We start from the raw sequence: 23,220 nt of genomic DNA, 5'->3' as shown, positions 1-23,220 counted from the left end.
TTAAAGTACAGCCATGTGTCACTTAATGACAGAGATATATTCTAAGAAATGCATTGACAGGTGATTTTGTCGTTGTGTAAACATCATAAAATTCACTTACACAAATCTAGATTGTATAGCCTACCACACACCCAGGCCATATGTATAGCCTATTGCTCTTAAGCTACAAAATCCTGTAGCACGTTAATATACTGAGTGCTCTAGGGAATTGTAACACGATGGTAAGCACTTGCATATCTCAACATAGAAAACGTATAGAAAAAGTTCAGTACTATAATCTTATGGAATCATCATGGTATTGTATGTGTGGTCCATGGTTGACCAAAGCATCATTATGTGACACATGACTGTAGTTGTTTAATTCTTGGTATGACATGGGACAGAGAGTTAATATCTTTATTTTGTAGGTGAAAAACAGGCCTTTGAGAGACTGTGTAACTTGGCTAAGTGCAGGAAAATTGAGATTCATAACCAAATCCTTTGGGCTATAAATCCCATGCTAATTCCAGGATATCATGAAATGACACAGATGTGGAAACAATTCATAAATTAGAGAGTGGCATTTCTAGTTTTCTTTTATTTCTTCTGCAGTGCACTTTGCCAACTAACACTCCCATGGGCAACCCAGACTTATGCACAATTCCTGGCACACCAACTTCAATTTGATCCCTTTTTCCTGCACTGAAGAATGCACATAAGAATAACTTTTAAAGTGACAATCTTGACTGTGCCAGTTTATTAAAAAATAAAAACCTTATAAAATCATAGCACACTTCAGTACTTTAACTGTATTTTGCTAATCATTTTCTTGTAATATCTTTCCAGGGGCACTAAGACCACATGATTGAGAACTGTAGCTACATATAATTAATTTTTATTTCTGTCCGCTCTTCTCAATTTCTTTCATTGTTGCCTTTTCCTTGCATGTCACTTGTTTATTAATATTCCCTAGCTCCCTATTATTTTTATGACCTGGCAATTTTATATACCCCAAGTAACTGCAATGGTATTTCCATTAAATAATGTCCTTCTCTAGTACTGATTGCTCTTTTGCACTCCGGAAGCAACTTCTCAACTGCTTATTGATTCAGTTGATCCCCTTCACTCCCTTTACCCCCATCAATCTGCTCCATCTTCCAATAACCAACCTGGCCATTATGTCTCATTCCTCCTGCTCGCAATCTTCCACTTCCACTTGCTCTTTCAGATGCCTGTCTCTTTGCATGTGTAGTTTCTTCTTGAATGGCCTCCCTCCTTTCCTTACCCCATGAAATTCTCATTAAAAACAACAACAACAACAACAACACACACTTCACTTCTGTGAACTCTTTTCTAACTTCCTTAGGCAGTTCGCTATTCCCAAAACACTTTGTTCGTACCCTGTTATATCATTTAGCATGTTGTAACCATTTATATTTATGTTAGTCTTAACATTGTGAACTTCTAAAGAATACATCTCATTTCTCAGTGTTTTAATGTTCAGCATAATCCCTGGCACAGATTAGATATTGAATAAATGTAAAATGAATGGATGCATGCATGACAAAATGAAATGGACAATCTCAGTTCCCTTATGCTGAGGATATTTCCCTTAGAGGGAGATCAGGCTTGGAGAAAGAGCAGTGTTAAAGAAGTCAGTGTTAGTTGGATCACAGGTACATTCAGGTGCTAAACTGGTGGTGTTGGGCAAGTTATATAACATTTAACTAAATTTTTGCTTTCACTAACCTTACTTTCAGCAATAATCACTTTTTTCATCTGTAATATTATAATTATACTATTAACAATAGTCCCCTCCCATCTCCGGTTTGGTTGGCATAAGGATAAAATTAAAAAATATTTCTGAAATTATGATTTCTGGCTTATAGTAAGAGTTCAATAATTGATTTTATTGAAAGTGGGATATGTGTTTTGGCATAGAATGGAGATGCAGCCAGAGATTTTCTCATGAACATAAAATATATTGCAAGTAAGCTACTATGGTGCAAAATATTCGATGCATGTTTTCCATTTTAAGCTTTGGTTTATGAAATAATAATAAATTATTTACCAAGTACAGCGCAATTCCTCCTCCTATTAAAAAGCCACAATAGACATCAACTGGGTGGTTTTTATATTGAGTTATCCGTGTTAGCCCGCAGATTATTCCACAGATGATAAATGTGAAGACCAAGAGAGGTTTCAGAAGCTTAGAGGAATCCGTTAATGTGGAATTGAAGTACATCTTAAAAATGGAAGAAGTGGGTTAAGTATGTTAGAAAGGCCATTCTATTAGTAAATTATAATCAAATACAAAGTTAAAAGTCTGATACAATGACATCTATTTTACTGTTTCATCCCCCCTTCTTATGGCTATGTTCTATACCCCCCAAGAAGGGAAATACATGATGAAATTTATCAAATAAATAACAGATCTGTCATTTAATTACATGGAAGTTGGAAAAACGCTGAGGCAGTAGTTAAACCACTTAACTGCTTAGCTTAATTGTCACATAATTTCAGTTCATTCTTCTCAGGAAAGACTTCATGACTATTGTATAAATTAGATGCAATGACTATTTATTGTACATCATTTCCAAATTTACAATGACCTAAAATTTATTGTTACAGAAATACTAAAGCAGTGCGCGCAGGGAGAGAGAGAGAGAGAGAGTTTTGGTGTGTGCGTGCATGTTCTATGTATTTGTGGGTACTTATTATGATTCTTTCAGGTTTAGTAACATTCCTGTAATTCAGAATTATAATGTTCCATGAATTATAATGTTAAAGGGATACCAGAATAAATAAACACTATTATAACTGTGTAGAAAGATCCTTTTACTGTGCTATTTTTATAGTGTTTGATTTCTGCTTTGGATGCCATTGTATTGAGAGACAGCAGTGCTAAATTTACCATTCTGTTATTACATGGCTGTATTATTTAGTCACCTGGAGATAACATTCATTCCTCAGATTTTCTGTAGAACACAGCTTAACAAAAAAGAATCAGTTACTTACCGAAACGTACACAGCTGCAAAGGCAGCAAGGGTTGCATGTTGAGAAGGGAAGGACTTTCTGCCAAAAGAAGATGGTCAAATTATGTCTTGTAGTTCAGATACACTGTTAGCAATCATCTCAAAGGCACTGAGTGGTTAAAATGTTCAAGTTAAAAGTCACAAGGCAATAAGCAATAATTTTACTTTCTGTTCAGCTTTCTAGTGAAAGACCTGAGTGATAAAATAAATGCTGCTAATCACCATTAATATTAACAAATAGTAGTGAGGAACTTTCAAGTAAAAAGAACTGCTGGCTTGGCAAGGGAACACTTCATTACATCACTAGAATGATGGTTAAAAGTAGAAATGCATTAGAAAACATAATTGTTCTTTGTTGTAAGAATTACACCAGTTCAAAGTAAGGGTTCATAAAACCTAGGGTTTCAAGGCTTTAAACTTTTTCTATGCTCCTAAATACATTGTTTTATGTACATAACAATTTTTAAAAATGAAGTTATTTTCTCCTGTCATTGCATCTAGATGTGTTTTGTTAATAGCCTAGAAAGCGTAAGAAAAGTCTAACTTTAGCAAAATATTTCTCTACAAAATTAACAAAATGTTTCTCTATACATTTAACATTTTATAATAATTTCATCTCAAGAATCATAGATCATATTATTAGTTAAACAGTTTAAAGAGCAGGGAAGGATAGCAGAAGAGACACTGAAAAGGGTAGGCAGAGAAGAGAGATTTGTTTCAATGAATTAAAAAATTAGAAAAGATAAAGTTTACTTAAGTTAGTGCCTTCCTAATTATTTGGTACTATGATAAAGAAGATCCCCATTTAATACAGATAAATTAATGTAATAGGACTGAGAAAAATATAGACAATATAGGTCTTGGCTGTAGGTTCAAAATTAATGAATGATGCATGAGAAACTTAATGTGTATGATCACATAATATCAGGCTTTATTTCTTCAGGTGTACCAAATAACTTATTCTTGATTCCTTAATCAATATTTGGGTATTCATTGAATTGGAAATGCAATTGTTACAATAATTGATTGGCCCTTATCCCTCTGTAATTTATTTCTTTTGAGCCTCTAAACTACTGTCTCTTGTCAGGTAAGTTTATTTTTGCTTTATTTATAAAAATGTAATGCATTGGTAATTTCTTGAGTTTCCTTTATATTCTGACAGATAAGCCCAGAAGCTATGCATACCTGAGGTCATTCAAAGAAAACACATGCAATCCTAGATGTTACCCCTTCTCAAACTTTACAAAAAGAAAAATTCACATTTTTATAGAATGTATAATGGAGATATAACTTTCATATATGTTTACTCTTCCATTTAAACCAGTACAAGACTTACTGACTGTCAGCCATGACTGACTATGAATATTCTGAAATATTTATATTATTAGTAATCTAAAACCACAATGAATATAGGATCGATCGCAGAACATGCTGGAATTTGATGATATAATGACTAATAGGAAGAATGTGAGGCTGAAATTTTGAGACATAGAGAAGAATTTGGAATAAGCCCCCAATGGGATTCTATGGCTTCTTCACTGAAGAGATCATTGAATTGAAAAGAAAAATCATTATGACCGAAAAGGTGTGCTTAAAATGATACTTTAGGCAGCAATCGAATAATGAAAACAATGATGCAGAGTGTTTTTAGATCTCAGTTTCTAACCTGCCGCTGTTGATAACTGTGAGGTCAGATCCTGAGCAAATATCTTCCACAATGTAGGAATTTTCTTTGCAAGATACATTCAGAGAGGTATAGTTTGGTTTGCACACGGTCAGAAAGTAAGGTGCCTGATATCCTGTGGACAGTTGTATAATATCTGTAATGAGAGCTGTAGAGCATAGTCCAAATATATGAACACCTATAAGCAAAATGAAAGAAACTGTTAACCAAGTTTGTGGTTGTGTCTGCATCAAACATATTCATTAAACATTGATGAATTAAGATCTTTAAATCTATTGTGTTCATTTTCTCTAAGTTAATTTCAAGAAGATAGTATAGAAAATTCTCAACGTCTAAGCAGATAATTAAGGCCAAAATAAAGGCAATGAGTATCTCCAAAGTTGTAACTTTAGGTACTTTTGGTAATTTGGTTTTAAAGGACCAATTCTTACCATTAACTGCAAGTCACTTGTTAGACACTTGGAGCATGCTAAGGTATGATCTGAGAGGGATTAAATGTGAATTTAATTTGCTTAGCATGTTTAAGTTCCCAGGGTTGTTTCTCCCTGATGGTCTCTAACTCTAGCCACATTCGTCACATTCTACAGAATCCATTCTAATTCTCTTCAAGCTGTGATCTTACTAGGAATGCTAATTAGAAAGAGAAGAGATCAGGCAGGACCTGTCCTGGAAACAACAATCGTATCCTAGGTACCCGAATGTGGGGAGCCTACCTGAGTGTATGGAATTTGGACATGATGTTCTTATATTTCTTGGTCCAATTTTTTTTTTCTCTCTCTCCTAGGACCAGTCTTAAACCATAAAATAACAAATCCTTGCACTTGTACATGCAAATGCCATGCCTGCTTAAAGTTGCTTGCCTGGCCTTGTCTGTGGGAGTCCAGCTTTCTGCTCACAGGCACATGATCTGGAACCCGCTCACTCTAGTTTTTCTTGCCACCCTAGATTCATTCTGACTTGACAGCTTGCATTCTGATTCATGAGTCGCTCATGGAAATCGTTGAGAGGACCAGGGTGATTCTTCAGTCACCGCCTCCAGACCAAGAGTGCTGGCTTGCACATTGCCCTGTTTTGCATTTTTCTTCACTGCTTATTGTCACCTCACTATACTCCTCCATCGCTTCTCCACCCACACACCTGGGATTCATGACACAGAAACTTTATTTCTACATTCGAATTCCTAGAAGCATGCAAAGACTTACTTCTTCCCTTGGATAATGAGACTTTCTAGACCTATTGCTGATGCAGGTTCTAGAACATTGTTCTCTACCGTAGAACAGATCATCCTTCCAGTCGAAAGAGGGTATGTGGCCCATTGTCCACAGTATTTTGTTTTAGGGAATATTTTCTCTGAGATCAGCTGGAGATGATCTCATGTCCTGGAGTTTATTTCCTTGTCTGAGTTTGTGATGCTGTTAAACGGTCTGTTGTTTTCTTATCATCTCAATGTGATGGTAAGAAAATGCTTAGTGGAGCACAGTGTGAGGCATGAGTTAGACCTGATTTTTCCTCTTGCCGGAAAGAAAGTTGTGTATAATTCTGTACTAGGGATTAAGTGAAGCCATTACTTATTTTGAACTTTTATGTTACAGGTAAAAATAACGTTATGTTGACGTATTGGGAATAAGTAGAAAACATTCAGGCTGGTGCAATGTATTGTGGGTGACTATTCAACTATGTTAATAAAAATAAAAGACCTCTGACTGGAACAACATTAAGATGGTCCCATGCTAAGTAGAAGGGATGAAGGTTTAGAAACTGGTTTGATTCAAATGCTGTTTAGCCAGGTCTATAGATTTTCTATAGGTCTCCTGAAAGATGAAAGGCAACGTTAGAGGCTATAACAGGAAAAATGGCCATGATGCAGTACTCAATGGTGACATTTCAAAGTGTAGTAACTTCTGGATGAAAACACTCCAGGACAATTGAAATGGAACCACTAAAGTGGCTGAAGTAATTTCTGAAGAGTTATCTATTCATTCTGGCCTGCTGACGTTTGTCCTCCATTTTGAAAACCTGAACACAGAGCCAGCGAAACCATTTTAAAATAAATTCATGCTTCAACCAGAGCTAAGGCAAAAATACATTGAAATGCATGGCATATTAGCTCTCAAAACAAGGGCTCTGGCTGTAAATAACACATTTCAGATACAAAGTCCAAATTTTGGTGTTTTAACAGTTTCTTGTAAACTGTAAAACTCATCATGTACTGAAATTATACATCTAAATTATACTGTAAGAGACTTACTATCTAAAATTAAATATAACATTTCTACTTGGAAAAAACATTTTCTTTCTTTGTGATTCCCCATACCCACCAACGAATCTGACAGCTCGTCTGAGAAAGGAGTTGAAGTTGCAGCCTCCAGCATTAATGTTGGGCTCCAATCCAACCCCGTTTCTTCTTTTGGAGAGGCAACAGTAGAGAATTCCTTCTCCTAACATAATCTGCAAAGATAGAAGGGTATTCAGGAAAAAGCATGTTGGAATACCTATCAAGCCAACAGGTATAAAGGAATTATATATCACTTTTTAACATATCCATTCAATCAAGTAAAATATAAATTTTCTTAAAAGCTTTAGAGGCACAGCAATTTCTTCTGAGAATTTGATCAAGCAGTGAGAAGTAAATAATCAGGCTTCTCTAATGAGATTCAGTATGGTCTTCTTGACTCTTATGTACTGGACCATTTTACCAGCAGATTGGGTCCATAAGCCAACTTGGGATTGAGCAGAAGGATCAATCCAAGGAAAGTGTGTGAGGGCATAAAAGTGCTATCTATAGCATAGCTGTCCCATAAATATTTCTGCAATGATGGAACTATCCTTTGCACTGTCCAATACGGTAGCCACTGCCCATATGTGGCTATTCATCACTTGAAATATAGCCACCGCAAATGAATACCTGAATTTTTAATCTTACTCCATTGTATTAATTATTTTTTAATTAAATAAATGTAAAACGAAGTGGCCACAGGTGGCTAGTGGCTGTCTTATCAGAGAATGCAGATTACAAGAGAATCTAGGTCAGCAGGGTAGTATTTCCCAGGTATAGACATTTAGACAACGTGTTCACAGTGGATAGAGAATCATACAGTAGTATGAGGAGGACTCTCTTAAGGAACAGGGCACTTTGCTGCAGGATTTTAGGACCTGTGAGATCAATAAAGGAACTCAATATGATTTAGGCAAGATTTCCTTCAGTAAGTTTTCTTTGAAACCTCTTGCTGTACCCTAAATTGAATCACACCTCCACGTATGTGGCAACCTTAGCATCTTGTCCTTTTCTCTAGCATAGCGTTATGAAATCATTCACTTGGCTCTCTCACTAGACTAGGGCCCTCCGAGGGAAGAACTGTTTCTTATTTACTTTTCACCTTCACTGTCTAGCACAGTGCCTGCCAACAGTGAGATTTACATTTTTGGCCTTTACTGTGGGACTCACATTTGCTAACCACCTTAGGCATTTGGGTTGTCAATTATTCTGTACAACAGAAGCAAGATTTAAAGTTGTCAATTTTATTAATGAACATTTTTTCAAAGATTTAAGATAATTGTACCTAAAAGATTGTTGTGAAATTAGATACTGGTTTGCTATAGATGTGTGGGGCTGAGGAAAGTAGGATGAATGAGATACTGACAGTCTCTCAAATACAAGTAATCATGTCACTGTAAATACTATAACCTTGGTTAGGGCTGAGACGGGTTTTCCAGGGGAAACCTCTCAGTTCTCATTACTAGCTTAACATTTATTTTATGAAGTGTTCAAAATTATACTTATTTTTTTTTAAAGAAACTAATGACAGTAAGCCTATGGCCTTCTGCTTTGAATGTTTAAATTGCTATGTTTAGTTCTTTGGGGAATATGGTACATGTTTAAAGATAAAGAATCTTAATTTGTGTAAAAAATTTAAAGAACAATTATCATAGTAGAACTCTACCCATAACCATATGTGTAAAAATCATATGGCGTAATAAACTCTTTTAAGATCAGTCGTTATAGATACAATCAAAAGGAATTCATTTCAAATAATTGGATGTTGAGTTAACCATTTATATGTTTTGAAAAAATAATCCTACATTAGCACTTCAAGTTAGACATGGACATTCGATAGGTTCTATACTCTGTGTAGACAGATGCAACATCATACAACACTTACACAGAATAATATAACTGTACCTCGAAGTTAGCATTTCAAGAAAATTAACCATTTATCCCTGAAATGTATTGTGATCCAGCTAAAAGCAATTAATTTCATCTTCACTTCCTCAATAAAAATTATGTGAATAACTTTTTCTCTTTATAATTATATGTGTAATGATTCACAACTTGTCCATGAGTGTTGAACTATGTAAGAATTAATCTGTATAGAAAAGTGTGTCTTGGCATAAAATACAACAGTCATTATCTCAGATGACCTTGAGATTTCAGGAGGTTTTTTTTTGTATTTTTTTTTTTTTTAGTCGGAGTCTTGCTTTGTCACCCAGGCTAGAGTGCAATGGCATGATCTGAGCTCACTGCAACCTCTGTCTCCCAGGTTGAAGCCATTCTCCTGCCTCAGCCTCCAAAGTAGCTGGGACTATAAGCATGCACCACCACGCCGGTTAATTTTTGTATTTTTAATAGAGTCAGGGTTTCATCTTGTTGTCTAGGCTGGTCTTGAACTCCTGACCTCAAATGATTCACCTGCCTTGGCCTCCCAAAGTGCTGTGATTACAGGCATGAGCTACCACACCCGGTCAAGAGTTTCATTTTAGTTGTTTGAATATGTTCAAAACTCATATATAAAGAAAGTGCATCAACACTTACTTGGCTAGATCATGTAATATGGATAGAGATTTCTTGTCAGTATTCTGACATCACCCAACTGTTCCTCTCATTAAACAGCATATTTTCTCCTCACAGTCACTTCTGTCACTTAACCTCAGCTAATGTCATTTATGAGTTTTCAAAATAATTCAATTTGGCTTAAAGATAGGTCTCCTCAGGGTATGGGGAGATGTTTCCCAGTGTATTTCCAAATGCCCAGCTTATTTCCCCTTTTTGAATGGCACCTGTTGTACTGCAGTACGGTGTCAGATAAGAAAATTATTTGTTGCTGTTGCATTTGTAAACAGAAAACGGTTTATAACAAGTATCTTTTCACAAACTCTGTTTTGTGCTGTACCCAACCCTAAAAAACAACACTGCAATTTGCTGTTGTTTTTGTGTCAAATATCATGGACAGGTTTTGGGAGGATATATTATAATTACTTCAGGGGAAATTTTGAGAGGAAATATATTTCTCATACTCTGAGGACCCTGTCCCTGAAATAGTTATCATAGAAAGAACTCCCAATCCAAAAAGTCTTTCTTATAAAATAACACAACAATTATTATAGTATTCATCATAGTATCTTCAAATTTTCAATGAATGAATGTTTTTTGGAAGCCCCAACATGTCTAATATTTTGCATATTGATTGTGTAGTCTCTTAAAGCTAAGGCTATTCTTCAGAAGTTACAATTAAATTCTGATAGAATTTTTTTCTATAAAATTAGTTGTATTAATTCTTTAACGATATGTAATAAAAGTATTTTCAGGGAAGAAAAAGTGCACTTTTTTTTTCTGTTCACACAGAGTTTATAAAGATTTATGCTAAACCCAAATAGTCTTACATGTTTTCTCTGAGAAATAATCTCCAAGAACCTAAAACAGAATGCTTGTTTTATCACTGTAAGGTAAATGCAAATTGAACATTAAGGAAGAAATTTTTCAATTTAAGGTCAATGTCAGGAAAATTAAAATATATATTTCACATAAATAAAATAGATTTTTCCACTTTTATGTATAGCATCACGGAGACAAGTTATTTTTAAACATCTCTCAAAGCATTAAAAATCTGGGAAGCAAATACTGAATGATTCATATTTAAATTACTGCATAAAAGTTAGCCGATCTTCTAATTCCTGCGAAGGACCTTTTGGAGAATCTTGCTGAAGTGAGGCCTTTTGCTTTGCTTTACCTTCCCTCCCCTCCACGTGGTGGGTGGCAGCTCTCCTCACAAAGTCCTCAGACACCCATTCCCAAACCGAGGGTTCTGCTTGCCTCCCTACCCCTTCTCACTACCCCATTTTTGGAACAGGCTTATGCCACCACAAAGATAGAAAAGAAAATGGCATCTTTGAGTGTCATAAATTAGAGTTCGTTATTTTCACTTTCGGGAAGAGAGGGGAAAGGAGTTAGCACAGCTGCATCTGTAGGAAGATTAGAGATAGAATTAAGGTTCTAGAACAAGAGAACTGCAGACACTATAGGATCACTGTTGAGAAAAGGTATGTTTTGGGAGAAGCCCTTCAAAACCAAGAAAAAAAATGAAATTAGAGTGAAATCTAGAAGTATAGTATATGTTTGGAGAGAAAGTTGTGACAAAGTGTTTGATGTCAGCAAAGTCAAATCTGTCTCACCATCCAGCTGGTCACCTAAAACTGATGAGACCAGCGTGTTAGGAAACAATGGCTGTCATCTTGGAATATCCTGAAGCGATATAGGGAAACCGGGGATCCTGAAGTGTATAGTCCCCGAGTTTGCCTTTCCTTCCATGTAGAAGCATGCAGCGGCTATGGAGGCTCTGTGGAGACCCAGGAACGGAGTGGCACCTTTGTGGAAGGAGTTGGCACTGGAGTCCCCAGGTCGGCCTGGCGGAAGGGAGCCATGGTGGAGTTTCCCTTTTATTTCTCAGGTCTCAAGAAAGAAAGCTTTAATGCCAGATCCCTCAGAAAGCACCCCAAACTTGCATATTGAGAATTTATCATTGGATGTGAAGGAGTCAACACAAGCAGACACACAGCTATTACTCCAAGGTTATTGTCCCCAGGACATGTACGGTGTCAGCAAAGGAAGCAACATGAAATAAATAGTGCCGGCAGGGAGTGTCACAACTAAATTAGCTTTCCTAGCAACTTAATAAAATGCTCCAGGGGAAATACCCTACTTCTTTCTCTTGCCTGGTTGCTCTAGTCAGAATATCTAGATATATACAAGGCAAATTGTTTAAGTTATTAAATATCAATACAGTCTTTATAACAGAGGCATGATCACTTTATATAGTATTTTATGTAATTGATTTCAAATTCAAATATATCTATCATAAACGTTTTGAGCACTTTACCCCGAGTTAGGATAAGTGTTTTCTGGTGTGACAGTATGATAGATTTAAAGAATTTATATATACATAAACTTTATATTATAAACTCTATCTATCTATCTATCATCTATCTATCTATCTATCTATCTATCTATCTATCATCTATCTATCTATCCATCCTTTTAAATTCAGGGGTACATGTGCAGGATGTGCAGGTTTGTTATATAGGTATACGTGTGTCATGGGGTTTGTTGTACTGATTATTTCATCACCCAGTTATAACCCCTAGTATTCATTAGTTACTTTTTCTGATCCTTTTCCTCCCTCCAATCTCCCAGTCTCTGCTCTCAGGTAGGCCCCAGTATGTATTTTTCCCCTGTATGTGTCTTTATGTTCTCATTATTAAGCTTCCACTTATAAATGAGAACACGTAGTATCTGGCTTTCTGTTCCTTTGTTAGTTTGCTAAGGATAATGGCCACCAGCTCCATCCATGTTCCTGCAAAAGACGTGATTTCATTCTTTTTTATGGCTGCACAGTATTCCATGGTGTATATGTACCACATTTTCTTTATCCAGCCTATCACTGATGGGTGTTTAGGTTGATTCCATCTTTGCTATTGTGAATAGTGCTGCAATGAAGATACATGTGCATGTGTCTTTATAATAGAATGATTTCTATTCTTTTGAGTATATACCCAGTAATGGGATTGCTGGGTTGAATGGTAGCTCTGACTTTAGGTCTTTGAGGAATTGCCACACTGCCTTCTACAATGGTTGAACGCACCAACAGTATATAAGCATTACTTTTTCTCCACAACCTCACCACCATCTGATGTTTTTTGACTTTTTAGTAACAGCCATTTTGACAGATATGACATAGTATGTCATCATCCTTTTGATTTGCATTTCTCTAATGATCAGTGATGCTGAGCTTTTTTCCCCATATGTTTGTTGGCTGCATGTATGTCTTCTTTTGAGAAGTGTCTGTTCATGTCCTTTGCCCACTTTTTAACTGAATTTTTTGTAAGTTTATTCAAATTTCTTACAAATGCTAGGTATTAGTACTTTGTTAGATGCATAATTTGCAAAAATTTTCTCCCATTTTGTATGTTGTCTGCTTGTTGATAGTTTCTTTTGATGTGCAGAAGCTTTTTAGTTTAATTAGATCACATTTTTCAATTTTTGTTTTTGTTGCAATTGCTTTTGGTGTCTTCATCATGAAATCTTTGCTCATGCCTATGTCCTGAATGGTATTGCCTAGGTTGTCTTCCAGGGTTTTTACAGTGTTAGGTTTTACACATAAGTCTTTAATTCATCTTGAGTTGATTTTTGTATAGGGTGTAAGCAAGGGGTTCAGTTTCAATTTTCTACAAATAGCTAGCCAGTTATCTCAGTGTCATTCATTGAATAGGGAATCCTTTCTCTATTGCTTGTTTTTGTCAGGACTGTCAAAGATCAGATAGTTGTAGGTGTGCAGTCTTATTTCTGGGTTCCCTATTCTGCTCCGTTGATCTGTATGTCTGTTCTTGTACCAGTATTATGCTGTTTTGGTTACTGTAGCCCTGTAATATAGTTTGAACTTGGGTAACGTGATGCCTCCCAGCTTTGTTCTTTTTGCTTAGAATTGCCTTGGCACTTTGGGCTCTTTTTTGGTTCCATATGAATTTTAAAATAGTGTTTTCTAGTTCTATGAAGAATGTCATTGGTAATTCAATGGGAATAGCATTGAATCTATAAATTGCTTTGGGCAGTATAGCCATTTTCATGATATTGATTCTTTCTATCCACGAGCATGGAATGTTTTTCCTTTTGTTTGTGTCATCTTTGACTTATTTAAGCAGTGATTTGTAGCTCTTTTTGTAGAGATCGTTCACTTCCCCTGTTAGCTGTGTTCTTAAGTTTTCATTCTTTTTGTGGCAGTTATGAATGGGAATTCTTTTGCAGCCTGGCTCTCAGCTTGACTGTTGTTGGGGTATAGGATTGTTAGTGATTTTTGCACAATAATTTTATATCCTGAGACTTTGACAAGTTGCTTATCAGCTTAAGAAGCTTTTGGACTGAGACAATGGGGTTTTCTAGACATAGGATCATGTCTTCTGGTGAGTAGTCAGGAATAGTCTTACTTCTTCTCTTCCTTTTTGAATGTCTTTTATTTCTTTCTCTTGCCTGGTTGCTCTAGCCAGAATTTCTAATATTTGGTTCAATAGGGATGGTGAGAGAGGGTACTTTTGTCTTGTGCTGGTTTTCAATGGGGAATGTTTCAAGCTTTGCCCATTCAGTATGATGTTTAGGTTTGTCATACATGGTTGTTAATATTGTGAGGTATGTTGCCTCAATACCTAGTTTATTGAGAGCTTTTAACATAAAGGGATGTTGACCTTTATAAAAAGCCTTTTCTGCATCTATTGAGATAATCATGTACCTTTTGTCTTTAGTTCTGTTTTTCTGCCCTGGTAAAATGACTGCATAGTACGGTTTTTTTTTGTTAAAACTTTAGCAAATGACAAGAAAATGCTATTATTCTGAGAAATATTGCACTTCAAGAATGTTTAATTAGTCTCAGAGCCTCAGCTTCTTCCAAGTACATCATTAATAGTTTTAATAATCTAACAGTCACTATAGAATGACTGATTAACTTATAAAGTGTTTTAAAACCTTTTAAATATTAAAAAGTTCTATGAAAATTGTTTCCATTTTATCTCCTGAAAATATGTATTTATAGTGTAAACAGCATGTTATGATTATTTAATATTAGGGAATTAAAAGAATCCATGGCTACATAAAATTATAGAGTTCAGAAGATCTATGTAGAGAATCTTCTTACATTGCTGCTGTACTAAACCTGAATAAGCCACTTCATTGGAATGTCTGGTAAGAATTGCATTCAAATAAAGCTTTTAAGTTAACAGCCATTTTCTTTGGCATTCATGAACATGCTAAAAGCAAAACAAGATTTTTTCACCATAGAAGTAAATATCATTTCCCTTGAAACATGTTTCTTATTCCCTTAGATAGTCTTTTTGGGGCAAAAGTAGTGGTGAAAACGGTTGGCCAGTCTTGTTTATTAATAGATTTATCTAAAAGTGTGTTGTTCATAATGTATATTAACACATTAAAAACAACTGTGTTTTGAATTCAGTTCCAGTACATTAGAGCATTTCTTTATGTACATATTTTATTTATGTAATTATTTATTTTAGATTTTTTATTGATACATGATAGATGTACAACTTTTCAGGGTATAGCTGATAATTTGATACATTCATATAATATGTAAATATTAAATCAGAGTAATTAGGATACTCATCCTATAATTTATTTTTTTTTTACACTACAAACATTAAATTAGTCCCTTCTAGCTATTTTGAATTTATGGACATATTATCAATGCAAATACCTCCTCTGACTATAAAAGATTTTATTCTTTGAGCATGCCTGTATGTATGTGTATGTGTGCATGCATGGCTGGAATGAGTTTTGATATCTTTACTTTCTAATTATTTATGCTCAGTACTCATAATCAATAAATAGTGATAACCTAGTTAAAAATGAATCTCTTAGTGATAGCAAATGCACTTTTGAAAGAAAGTCTGTTGGCTATGTAATTCTTCCTCCCCAGTTTTTCAGGCTTCAGATACCAAATAAACACATGTAAAGTAAGTTAATTAGGTAGTGTATCAGAAATGTCATATTAGCCATTCAAAGAGGAATATGCAGTTACAAAACTTTTCATAATGATTTATACAAATAAACACCAGGAATCAATCATTTTTCAAATCCTATGATGTTTAACTTTTAATACCAACAATGTTATTTTGTTAACTTCCACATGATGCTGTCAAAATATCTCAAAGACATGATTCTGATTCAAGATTTAGAGTTCACCTTTTGCTTGCTTTGAACCCATTTATTATACAAATGCAGTCATTTTTGGTTTCCCAGGCCTGTTAAACACAATTTGGGGGATAGTTCTTACCGTAATTGCAGGTCCAGCAAAAGCCAAGCTAAGCAACATGAGGAATGGAATTGCCTCCTGGGTTGGTTCAATGTATGGCATGCTAAGACTCCGGTCATAGCAGCTAAATCCAGAGTGTACAGGTTTGAAGACATCCGTGAGTTCAAGGAAATAGAGGCTAACCACCGATGATGCCAATATAGGCAACTAAGAATGAAGGACAAAGAAGATCAATTTATTCTACCTGATATACAGGCCATACCTAGAAAACAAGTGGCTTTCTCTACTTCTCTCACTATTCCTCTCTGATTCCAGAGTTAAGAATTATTCATAAGTACTATTGCTTCTACCTTCAACATGGATTCCAATTCACCCTCCTTAGTCATAGCCTGTTATGAGTCTATGTCAACCCCAACCTTGTCACTGGTGCTACACATCCACTCCTACCCTCCCACTGTACCCATCCATTTTCTCACAGCATTCCAAGGGGACTTGTAAAAGTATTTCAGATTAGATGGGTCAACATCACTGATAATCAGAAAAATGCAAATAAAAACCACAATGAGATACCACTTCATGCCAGTCAGAATGGTTATTGTTTAAAAAGCAAGGAAACAGTAGATGCTAGTGAGGCTGTGGAGAAATAGGAACACTTTTACACTGCTGTTGGGAATGCAAATTAATTCAACCATTGTGGAAGACAGTGTGGCGATTCCTCAAGGATCTAGAACCAGAAATACCATTTGATTCAGCAATTGCATTACTGGATATATACCCAAAGGAATAGAAATCATTCTACTATAAAGACACATGCACGTGTATGCTTATTGCAGCACTATTTACAATAGCAAAGACATGGAACTAACCCAAATGCCCATCAATGAGAGACTGGATGAAAAATGTGGTACATATACACCAGGGAATACTATGCAGGCATAAAAAGGAATGAGATCACATCCTTTAAAGGGGTATGGATGAAGCTGGAAGCCATCATCCTCAGCAAACTAAAACAGGAACAGAAAAGCAAACACCACATGTTCTCATTCATAACTGGGAGTTCAACATTAAGAACAGAGAGAAGAACAGCACACACCAGGGCCTGTTGCAGGGTGGGGGTTGAGGGGAGGGAACTTAGAGTACAGGTCAATAGATGCAGCAAACCCCCATGGCACATGTATACTTATGTAACAAACCTGCATGTTCTGTACATGTATCCTGCTTTTATTTTAGAAGAAATAAAGAAAATAAAAACAAACAACAACCACCACCAAAAATATTTCAGATCGCATCAATCCCTATCTGAATCACTGTAGTGGTCCCTACACAACTTGAATAAAATCCGAATGCCATCCCATGCAATGCAAGTTTCTTCATGCCTTGGCTTTTGATTCTTCTTGTACCACATTTTCACTACACCTTAGCCCTCTGCCCACTACAGTCCAACTGGTTTCTATTCTTTTCCTGGGACAGTCAAATTCATTTCTGCCCAGGGTCCTTTGCGCTTGCTATTTCTTCTTCCTTTTGTGCTCTTTTTCTGGCTTTTTACATACTGGATTCTTTTTATCATTTAACGATGCCTTCCTGCACTCTCTACTCAAGGTAGCTCTTGATCCATCCATCACTCTCTGCTTTTATTATCTTGCTTGGTATTTTTTCAAGGCATTTATCATTAACTGAAATTATCTTGCCAATTTAATACTTATTTATTTTTCGTCTCTCCCAGTCTCCCACTGAAATAAGTGCTCTACGAAGTGAGCATCTGCCAGTTTTATTTATAAGTCCTGGCACTTGGTAGGCAGGGAATACATCATTTAATAATTTAAGGAAGCAATCAATACTTGTTGATAACTAACTAAATGAATAAATGAGTAAACCTTAATTTATTACAATAACTAGACTAGAGTTACCAGATTTAGCTAATAAAAATACAGGTTACCCAGTGAAATCAGAATTTCAGATAGCAATGAATAATTTTTAGTGTAAGTATACCCCATGCAATATTTGAGAGATACTTACATTAAAAGTTATTCATTGTTTTTCTGAAAATCCTAACTTCACTAGGTGTCATCTCTTCAGTCTCCTTAAACTAGGTACAGTGTACTTTCTAGGCTTTGTGTGCCCTTTTTGGGTTCAATTATTTACTCATTCAACCTATATGATGTGCCAGGCACTATGTAGGTTCTAAATACAATATATTGAACAAGAGATAGACTCGGCCATCAAGGACTGTAAGCTTAGTGAGAGACCTGTTTAATACTTAAATGTATTTATTTGGATGCAAGTGGAAATTTCAATAATGTGCTAAAGAGAAAATATCACAAATGCTTAACCTAATGCCAGACATGCCGGACTCTGAAAATGCGGACATAGAGGACTTATATGGCACTCAGAGAATGTCTTAGTTTAAGGCTTTGTTCCTTTGGAGGATATAATATTTATTTAAGCAAACAGCAAATGTTTTTGATAAAGACAATGTTAACTACCCGTGATTTCTGATTGTTTGGTTTTAAAAAATAATTATTTATTTATTTTTAGATGATAACATTAGGCCTTCTATTCCCAGGAGTCCTTTTTTGTAATGAGGAAATAATACAGTTTATTGGAAAAAAATAGAAATATGTAGTGATTAATTTGGCATTATCTTTCTGTTTTTTGGATGAATGATTTGTAGAGAACGAAAAGTATATCAAAAACATGTACTTTTTTCTTATCAACTGTTATTTGGTCACTTCAAATATCTGACCATTCCTCCTCACCACCTCCCTCTCCTATGCTGCAAGGAACAGTAGCTTTCAGTCTTGACCAATAAATAAGCACTTCATGGTGCATGCACATTATTGAAATTTCCACTTAAATCCGTATAAATATATTTAAGTATCAATTTAACAAAAACTTCACATAGTGCTTATTATGTGCCAAATTTCTGTTTTATGAATTTTAGTTAATTTGACTCATACATTTTAAATTCATTTAACTTAAAACTTTCTTTTGTGACATAAGACAGTTGCTACCAATATCCTCATTTTGCAGGTGCATAAGCAGTTACTGATAGTAAGTGACAGATGTGGGTTTTGAATCTATGAATTCTAGTTCCAAAGTCAACACTATCTGGAATAAACAGTTTATAAATGTTATTAAGTATTGTTATTGTTATAACTAATAACAATAATATATTCATCAAACGTCACTTTTCTCATGAAGCTTTACTTGATAATACCTTTTAAAAGTAATTTCCTCAGTCTTAATTCCCTAGTACTTCTTTTCAGGAAATGTTTACCCACTGCTCTTTTTTATCGCCTATAAATTAGGTCTAGTCTTTTGCGTTGCTTCACAAACTAAAGTCTCCTTAAGGCAGGAGCCTAATTGTACTGATTTCTATGTTGCCACTAATATACATTATTGTGACTTCCAAATATATATGCACATATCTCTATACATACATATATGCTACATTAACACATGAATTAAAGTAATTTGTCACTAATATTATGCATTAGTCCTTTCAGCCAATAGCCTTTCTGAAACCGACAAGTTTTCCAATTATATCATTTTCCGTACATGTATTAGTATCTTCTATATTTCTATAGAAGCATGTTTTAAGACCTTCATTTGTTTTCAAAATAAGAATCATTTTTTCTTTTTAATGTTTATTTCTTTCTCTTTTAGAAAAAGCATCTTTTACTCTGTTCCTTGCATCATTTTGTTTTTAATAAAGAGTTATTTGTATAAAATCTTCATTACATTCATTATATTTTGAAAATAAGTAACTTTATGCATGGTATTCCCATATTTTACTACCCAGTGTAATGAATTAAATGACAATGCTTATTTCTAACATAACTGTCTTCAGAATTTTTTTTTATCTTTTGAAATGCTCAACAACAGATTCTTTTTCAGTGTAAGAAATTTAACAGACGGTATGTGCCAATTTGGGCATACATATAGACTTGATATGCACATAATAAAATCACACAGACTTGTTTTGATTGCATTGAAAATGGGATTTTGAAAATGAGATTTAAAAAGATTTTTTAAAAGTCTATATAACCAAGCACTACAAATTTTATTCTCTAGTCATGATATAGCCCCCAAAAAAGTGTAACCAAGCTATTTTTATGCAGCAATAGAGAGGAGGGAAATTACCTGAGGATTAGGAAAGCAGTTTTCAAAAAGAAAAGATTGATTCTTATAATTAGCATCTGCTAAGGAACTTGTGAGTGAAAATAATAGAGCAATTTTTAAGAAGAAAAATTGTAACTGTTTTAGAGAATAGGGCAAACAAAAGAAAAATGTTTCAAAAGACCACATTTGCTAGATAATACTGATTTTTCTAATGCTAACTTTAAAAAGACAAATTTAGATTATATATCTATTTTAGTGAAACATGTTATGAAATCTATCATGACATTTTATCTAGATCAGATAGTTTACCTGCTTTTAGCATGATTATAATAAGGACCAGCTTTACTTTTCATTGGGGAGAGTTCACTTTGCAGGTATCCTAGGGCAATACAGATCAGTTCCATTCTTTGCCTTCCTCATAGCTATCATGAATTCAGAGTCCTATAAGATCCTCTTGAACTGATTGAAACCATAGTCACAAAGGGCCGATTAATATATATGCTATTGGTGGCTCATTCATTTATTCATCAACAAATATCTTTGAGAGCCTGTCAGACCCAGGCCTTGTTCTAGGTCCTGGGAATACATTTGTGATAAAACAAAATCTTTGTTCCCATGAATATTTCATTCTAGTTGAGGAAGGCAGGTAAAAAATATATATCAGATATATATTATATCTTGTATTATATCAGATATATGTTATATCATGTTTATACTGAAATAAATAATATATATAAGATATAATATATATCAGAAAGAACACATGCTATAAACAAGAGGGCTGTGTAACTAAGTGCCTGAATTCCTATTTTAGATCAAGGAAGACCTATCTAAGTAGGTGTCATTTAAGCAGAGACTTGAAAGGGCAAGAAAGAACTAACCATAGAAAACCAGGTGAAAAGCATAATTAAATGGAGGAATGATACGAACTGAAGTCAGAGAGGTAGATTTGGGACCAAACTGCAGAGACTGAAGTAAGTACAGGAGGAAGTTAGAATTTTATTTAAAGTAGGATCAGAAACCCTCTGGAGAGTTCAAGCAGAGGTGTAATATTATTTGAAATGTCTTTTACAAAGATCACTGGTTGTTGGATTGAGAATGGTCACAGTGAGCCAAAAGTAGGAATAGGGTAAAAATTTAGAAAGCTGTTCAAAACTAACAAATATTTATTGAATACCTAGTAGGCACCAGGTACTTCTCTAAGTGTAAGGAATGTAGCAGTAAACCAAGCAGAGAAAACTCACAGAGCTTACATTCCAGTGGATGCATGGCAAAAGCAGAAATCCAGAAAGATGAGGCAGCATGTTCTAGAGTTCAGTACTGGAGATACAAATAAATTGGTAGATTGATGATATAGCTTTGGTGATAGATATGACAGAACTTGTTTATTGCTTGATAAATGAAGGAGATAAAACAATAAAGGTTGATCTCAAAGATGGGGTTTGAGCAATTAGGCCAGTGGAGTCATTCCGGGGGATAGGGAGAAGTTCGGATGGGGAGAATAGCAGATTCTGTTTTGAAAATATTAAAACTGATATGTCTCTTAGTTATTAAAAAGATGTTGCATTGGAGCTCACAGGAGAGGCCAAGGCTGGAGGCATAAAGCTGCAAAAACTATTGGTGCAAAATCCTCACTTTTGGAGAATAACACTAGCATAAGAGATTTGAAAGTCAAATTATTTTAGTTTTGATATAAGTAATGTCACAAGATCAAAGAAAATAATTGTGTATATTCATAGCCAATCATATGCAAGAGCTAGTCTAAGAGAAAAAGGAAGATTTTAATATTAATAACACATTTAAAATGAGAGGCTTGGAAATACTCCCAAATCATATAAAATATAAAATTTGAAGCATTAATACAATACATTGAAATTCAATTCAAACTGGGAAAAACACTATCAGATCAAGGCAATTATGTTAAAGCCTGTAGCCATGAAGAGGATTGTCACAGGTCAACACACACGTGGTGAGGGACTTTAGTGGTATTCTGTGGTATTTTTGCCTTGTAACTAATACAGATTAGTATTTTCTTCAAATATTGATAATAATATTAACATAATACTAGGCTTTATGACATATAAAATTATCTTCACTCTAAGTATAGCATATTCAGATTGACTGCAAAGAACTTCAAAACTATAGATTATGAAAACATACTAACATTTGAAGTGTCATCAAGGGAAAGAATTGGTCAGAATGAGTCTATAACATTACTCAACGTCTAGAAATCTAAGCTAGTTTTTACACATAAAACAGATGTGGCTTCTATGACACGAATAGATACAAATTGAAACAGGGCAGTGTGATTGAGGGAAGCCAGTGCTGGCCCTAGAACCAGAGAATCCATTTTCTCCTCTCATTTATTCTTCCAGCTTTTGGGATTTGGGAAAGTCACTTAACCTTTCTGGGCTTCATTTGTTATCAGTGAAATGAAAGGCTTTTTACATCGCCATCTAATACTGAAATGCTCCATGTCCTGTCATGAATTAAGAATTGTTTCTCTCATTTCTTTCACACTGTCACTGCCTTATATAAAACATGAGGGCTTTAAAATAAATCTGTATTCTCTTCATAATTGGTTTCATCCTCCACAATGCTTCCAAACCAATTTTCTTGGAATTCACACCTCATCACACATTTAATGGTGCCCCACTAATAACAAAATTAAGTGCAATTTTTTTAGAATGATATTTATGACTTTTTATAACATGGCCTTGATCTGCCTTTCTTGGTTAATTTTGCTTTCCACCTACTCTCTACTCTCCCAAACCAGAAAGACAGTCCATGTTCCCATTATATTTATATTTCAAAAAGACACTTTCTAGTCTCTGCTTCACATTACAGTCCCACATTTATTTCTCATAAAAATTGTACTTATCTTTTCAGGTTGAGACCATATAATTTTTTTCTCCCTGAAACCTTCCCCATGTGCTCCACTCAGAATTGAAGACTCCATCTCACATACTTTATATATAACTTTATTGAAGGACCTGTTAGTCTGGCTTTGATTATATTTATTTGTATATTACCAGCCCCTACCCTAAGATCAAGTACTCAAAAGCGAAACCTTTGCAATTCACCCAGTGCTTTGAATGTTTTAGGTGTCCAGTAAATGTTCGCTGAATTTAATTGAAAGAAATTAGGAAATTATCATTAAGGGAACAAAACACATAGACAATTTCTGAGAAATACACAACATGTGTTGAGGATTTAGGTGCCAGATACTAGTTAAGTTTAAAAGATTGCTACGATCAATCTATACTGTATAAAGTGTCTATCAGTATCTCCAAATTACAAATGGGAAAACTGAGG

General features: G+C 34.9%; 1 protein-coding gene across 1 annotated transcript in view; it reads right to left on the bottom strand.

Moving 5' to 3' along the window:
- The window catches only part of PLPPR4 (phospholipid phosphatase related 4), a 43,660-nt gene that overhangs the window by 5,083 nt on the left and 15,357 nt on the right, over positions 1 to 23,220 (bottom strand). The window contains exons 2-6 of the mRNA XM_002751100.7: positions 15,805 to 15,990; positions 7,018 to 7,147; positions 4,682 to 4,877; positions 2,998 to 3,055; positions 2,051 to 2,224 (exon numbers count right to left, since the gene is read on the bottom strand). Of these exons, the coding sequence (XP_002751146.5) occupies positions 2,051 to 2,224; positions 2,998 to 3,055; positions 4,682 to 4,877; positions 7,018 to 7,147; positions 15,805 to 15,990 (744 nt within the window). The remainder of the gene's footprint in view (positions 1 to 2,050; positions 2,225 to 2,997; positions 3,056 to 4,681; positions 4,878 to 7,017; positions 7,148 to 15,804; positions 15,991 to 23,220) is intronic.

This window comes from Callithrix jacchus, chromosome 7, assembly GCF_049354715.1.
Source record: "Callithrix jacchus isolate 240 chromosome 7, calJac240_pri, whole genome shotgun sequence".
In the NCBI taxonomy this organism is placed as follows: domain Eukaryota; kingdom Metazoa; phylum Chordata; class Mammalia; order Primates; family Cebidae; genus Callithrix; species Callithrix jacchus.
Note: the sequence above shows the minus strand (reverse complement) of the source record. Positions and strands in the feature narration are given on the sequence as shown.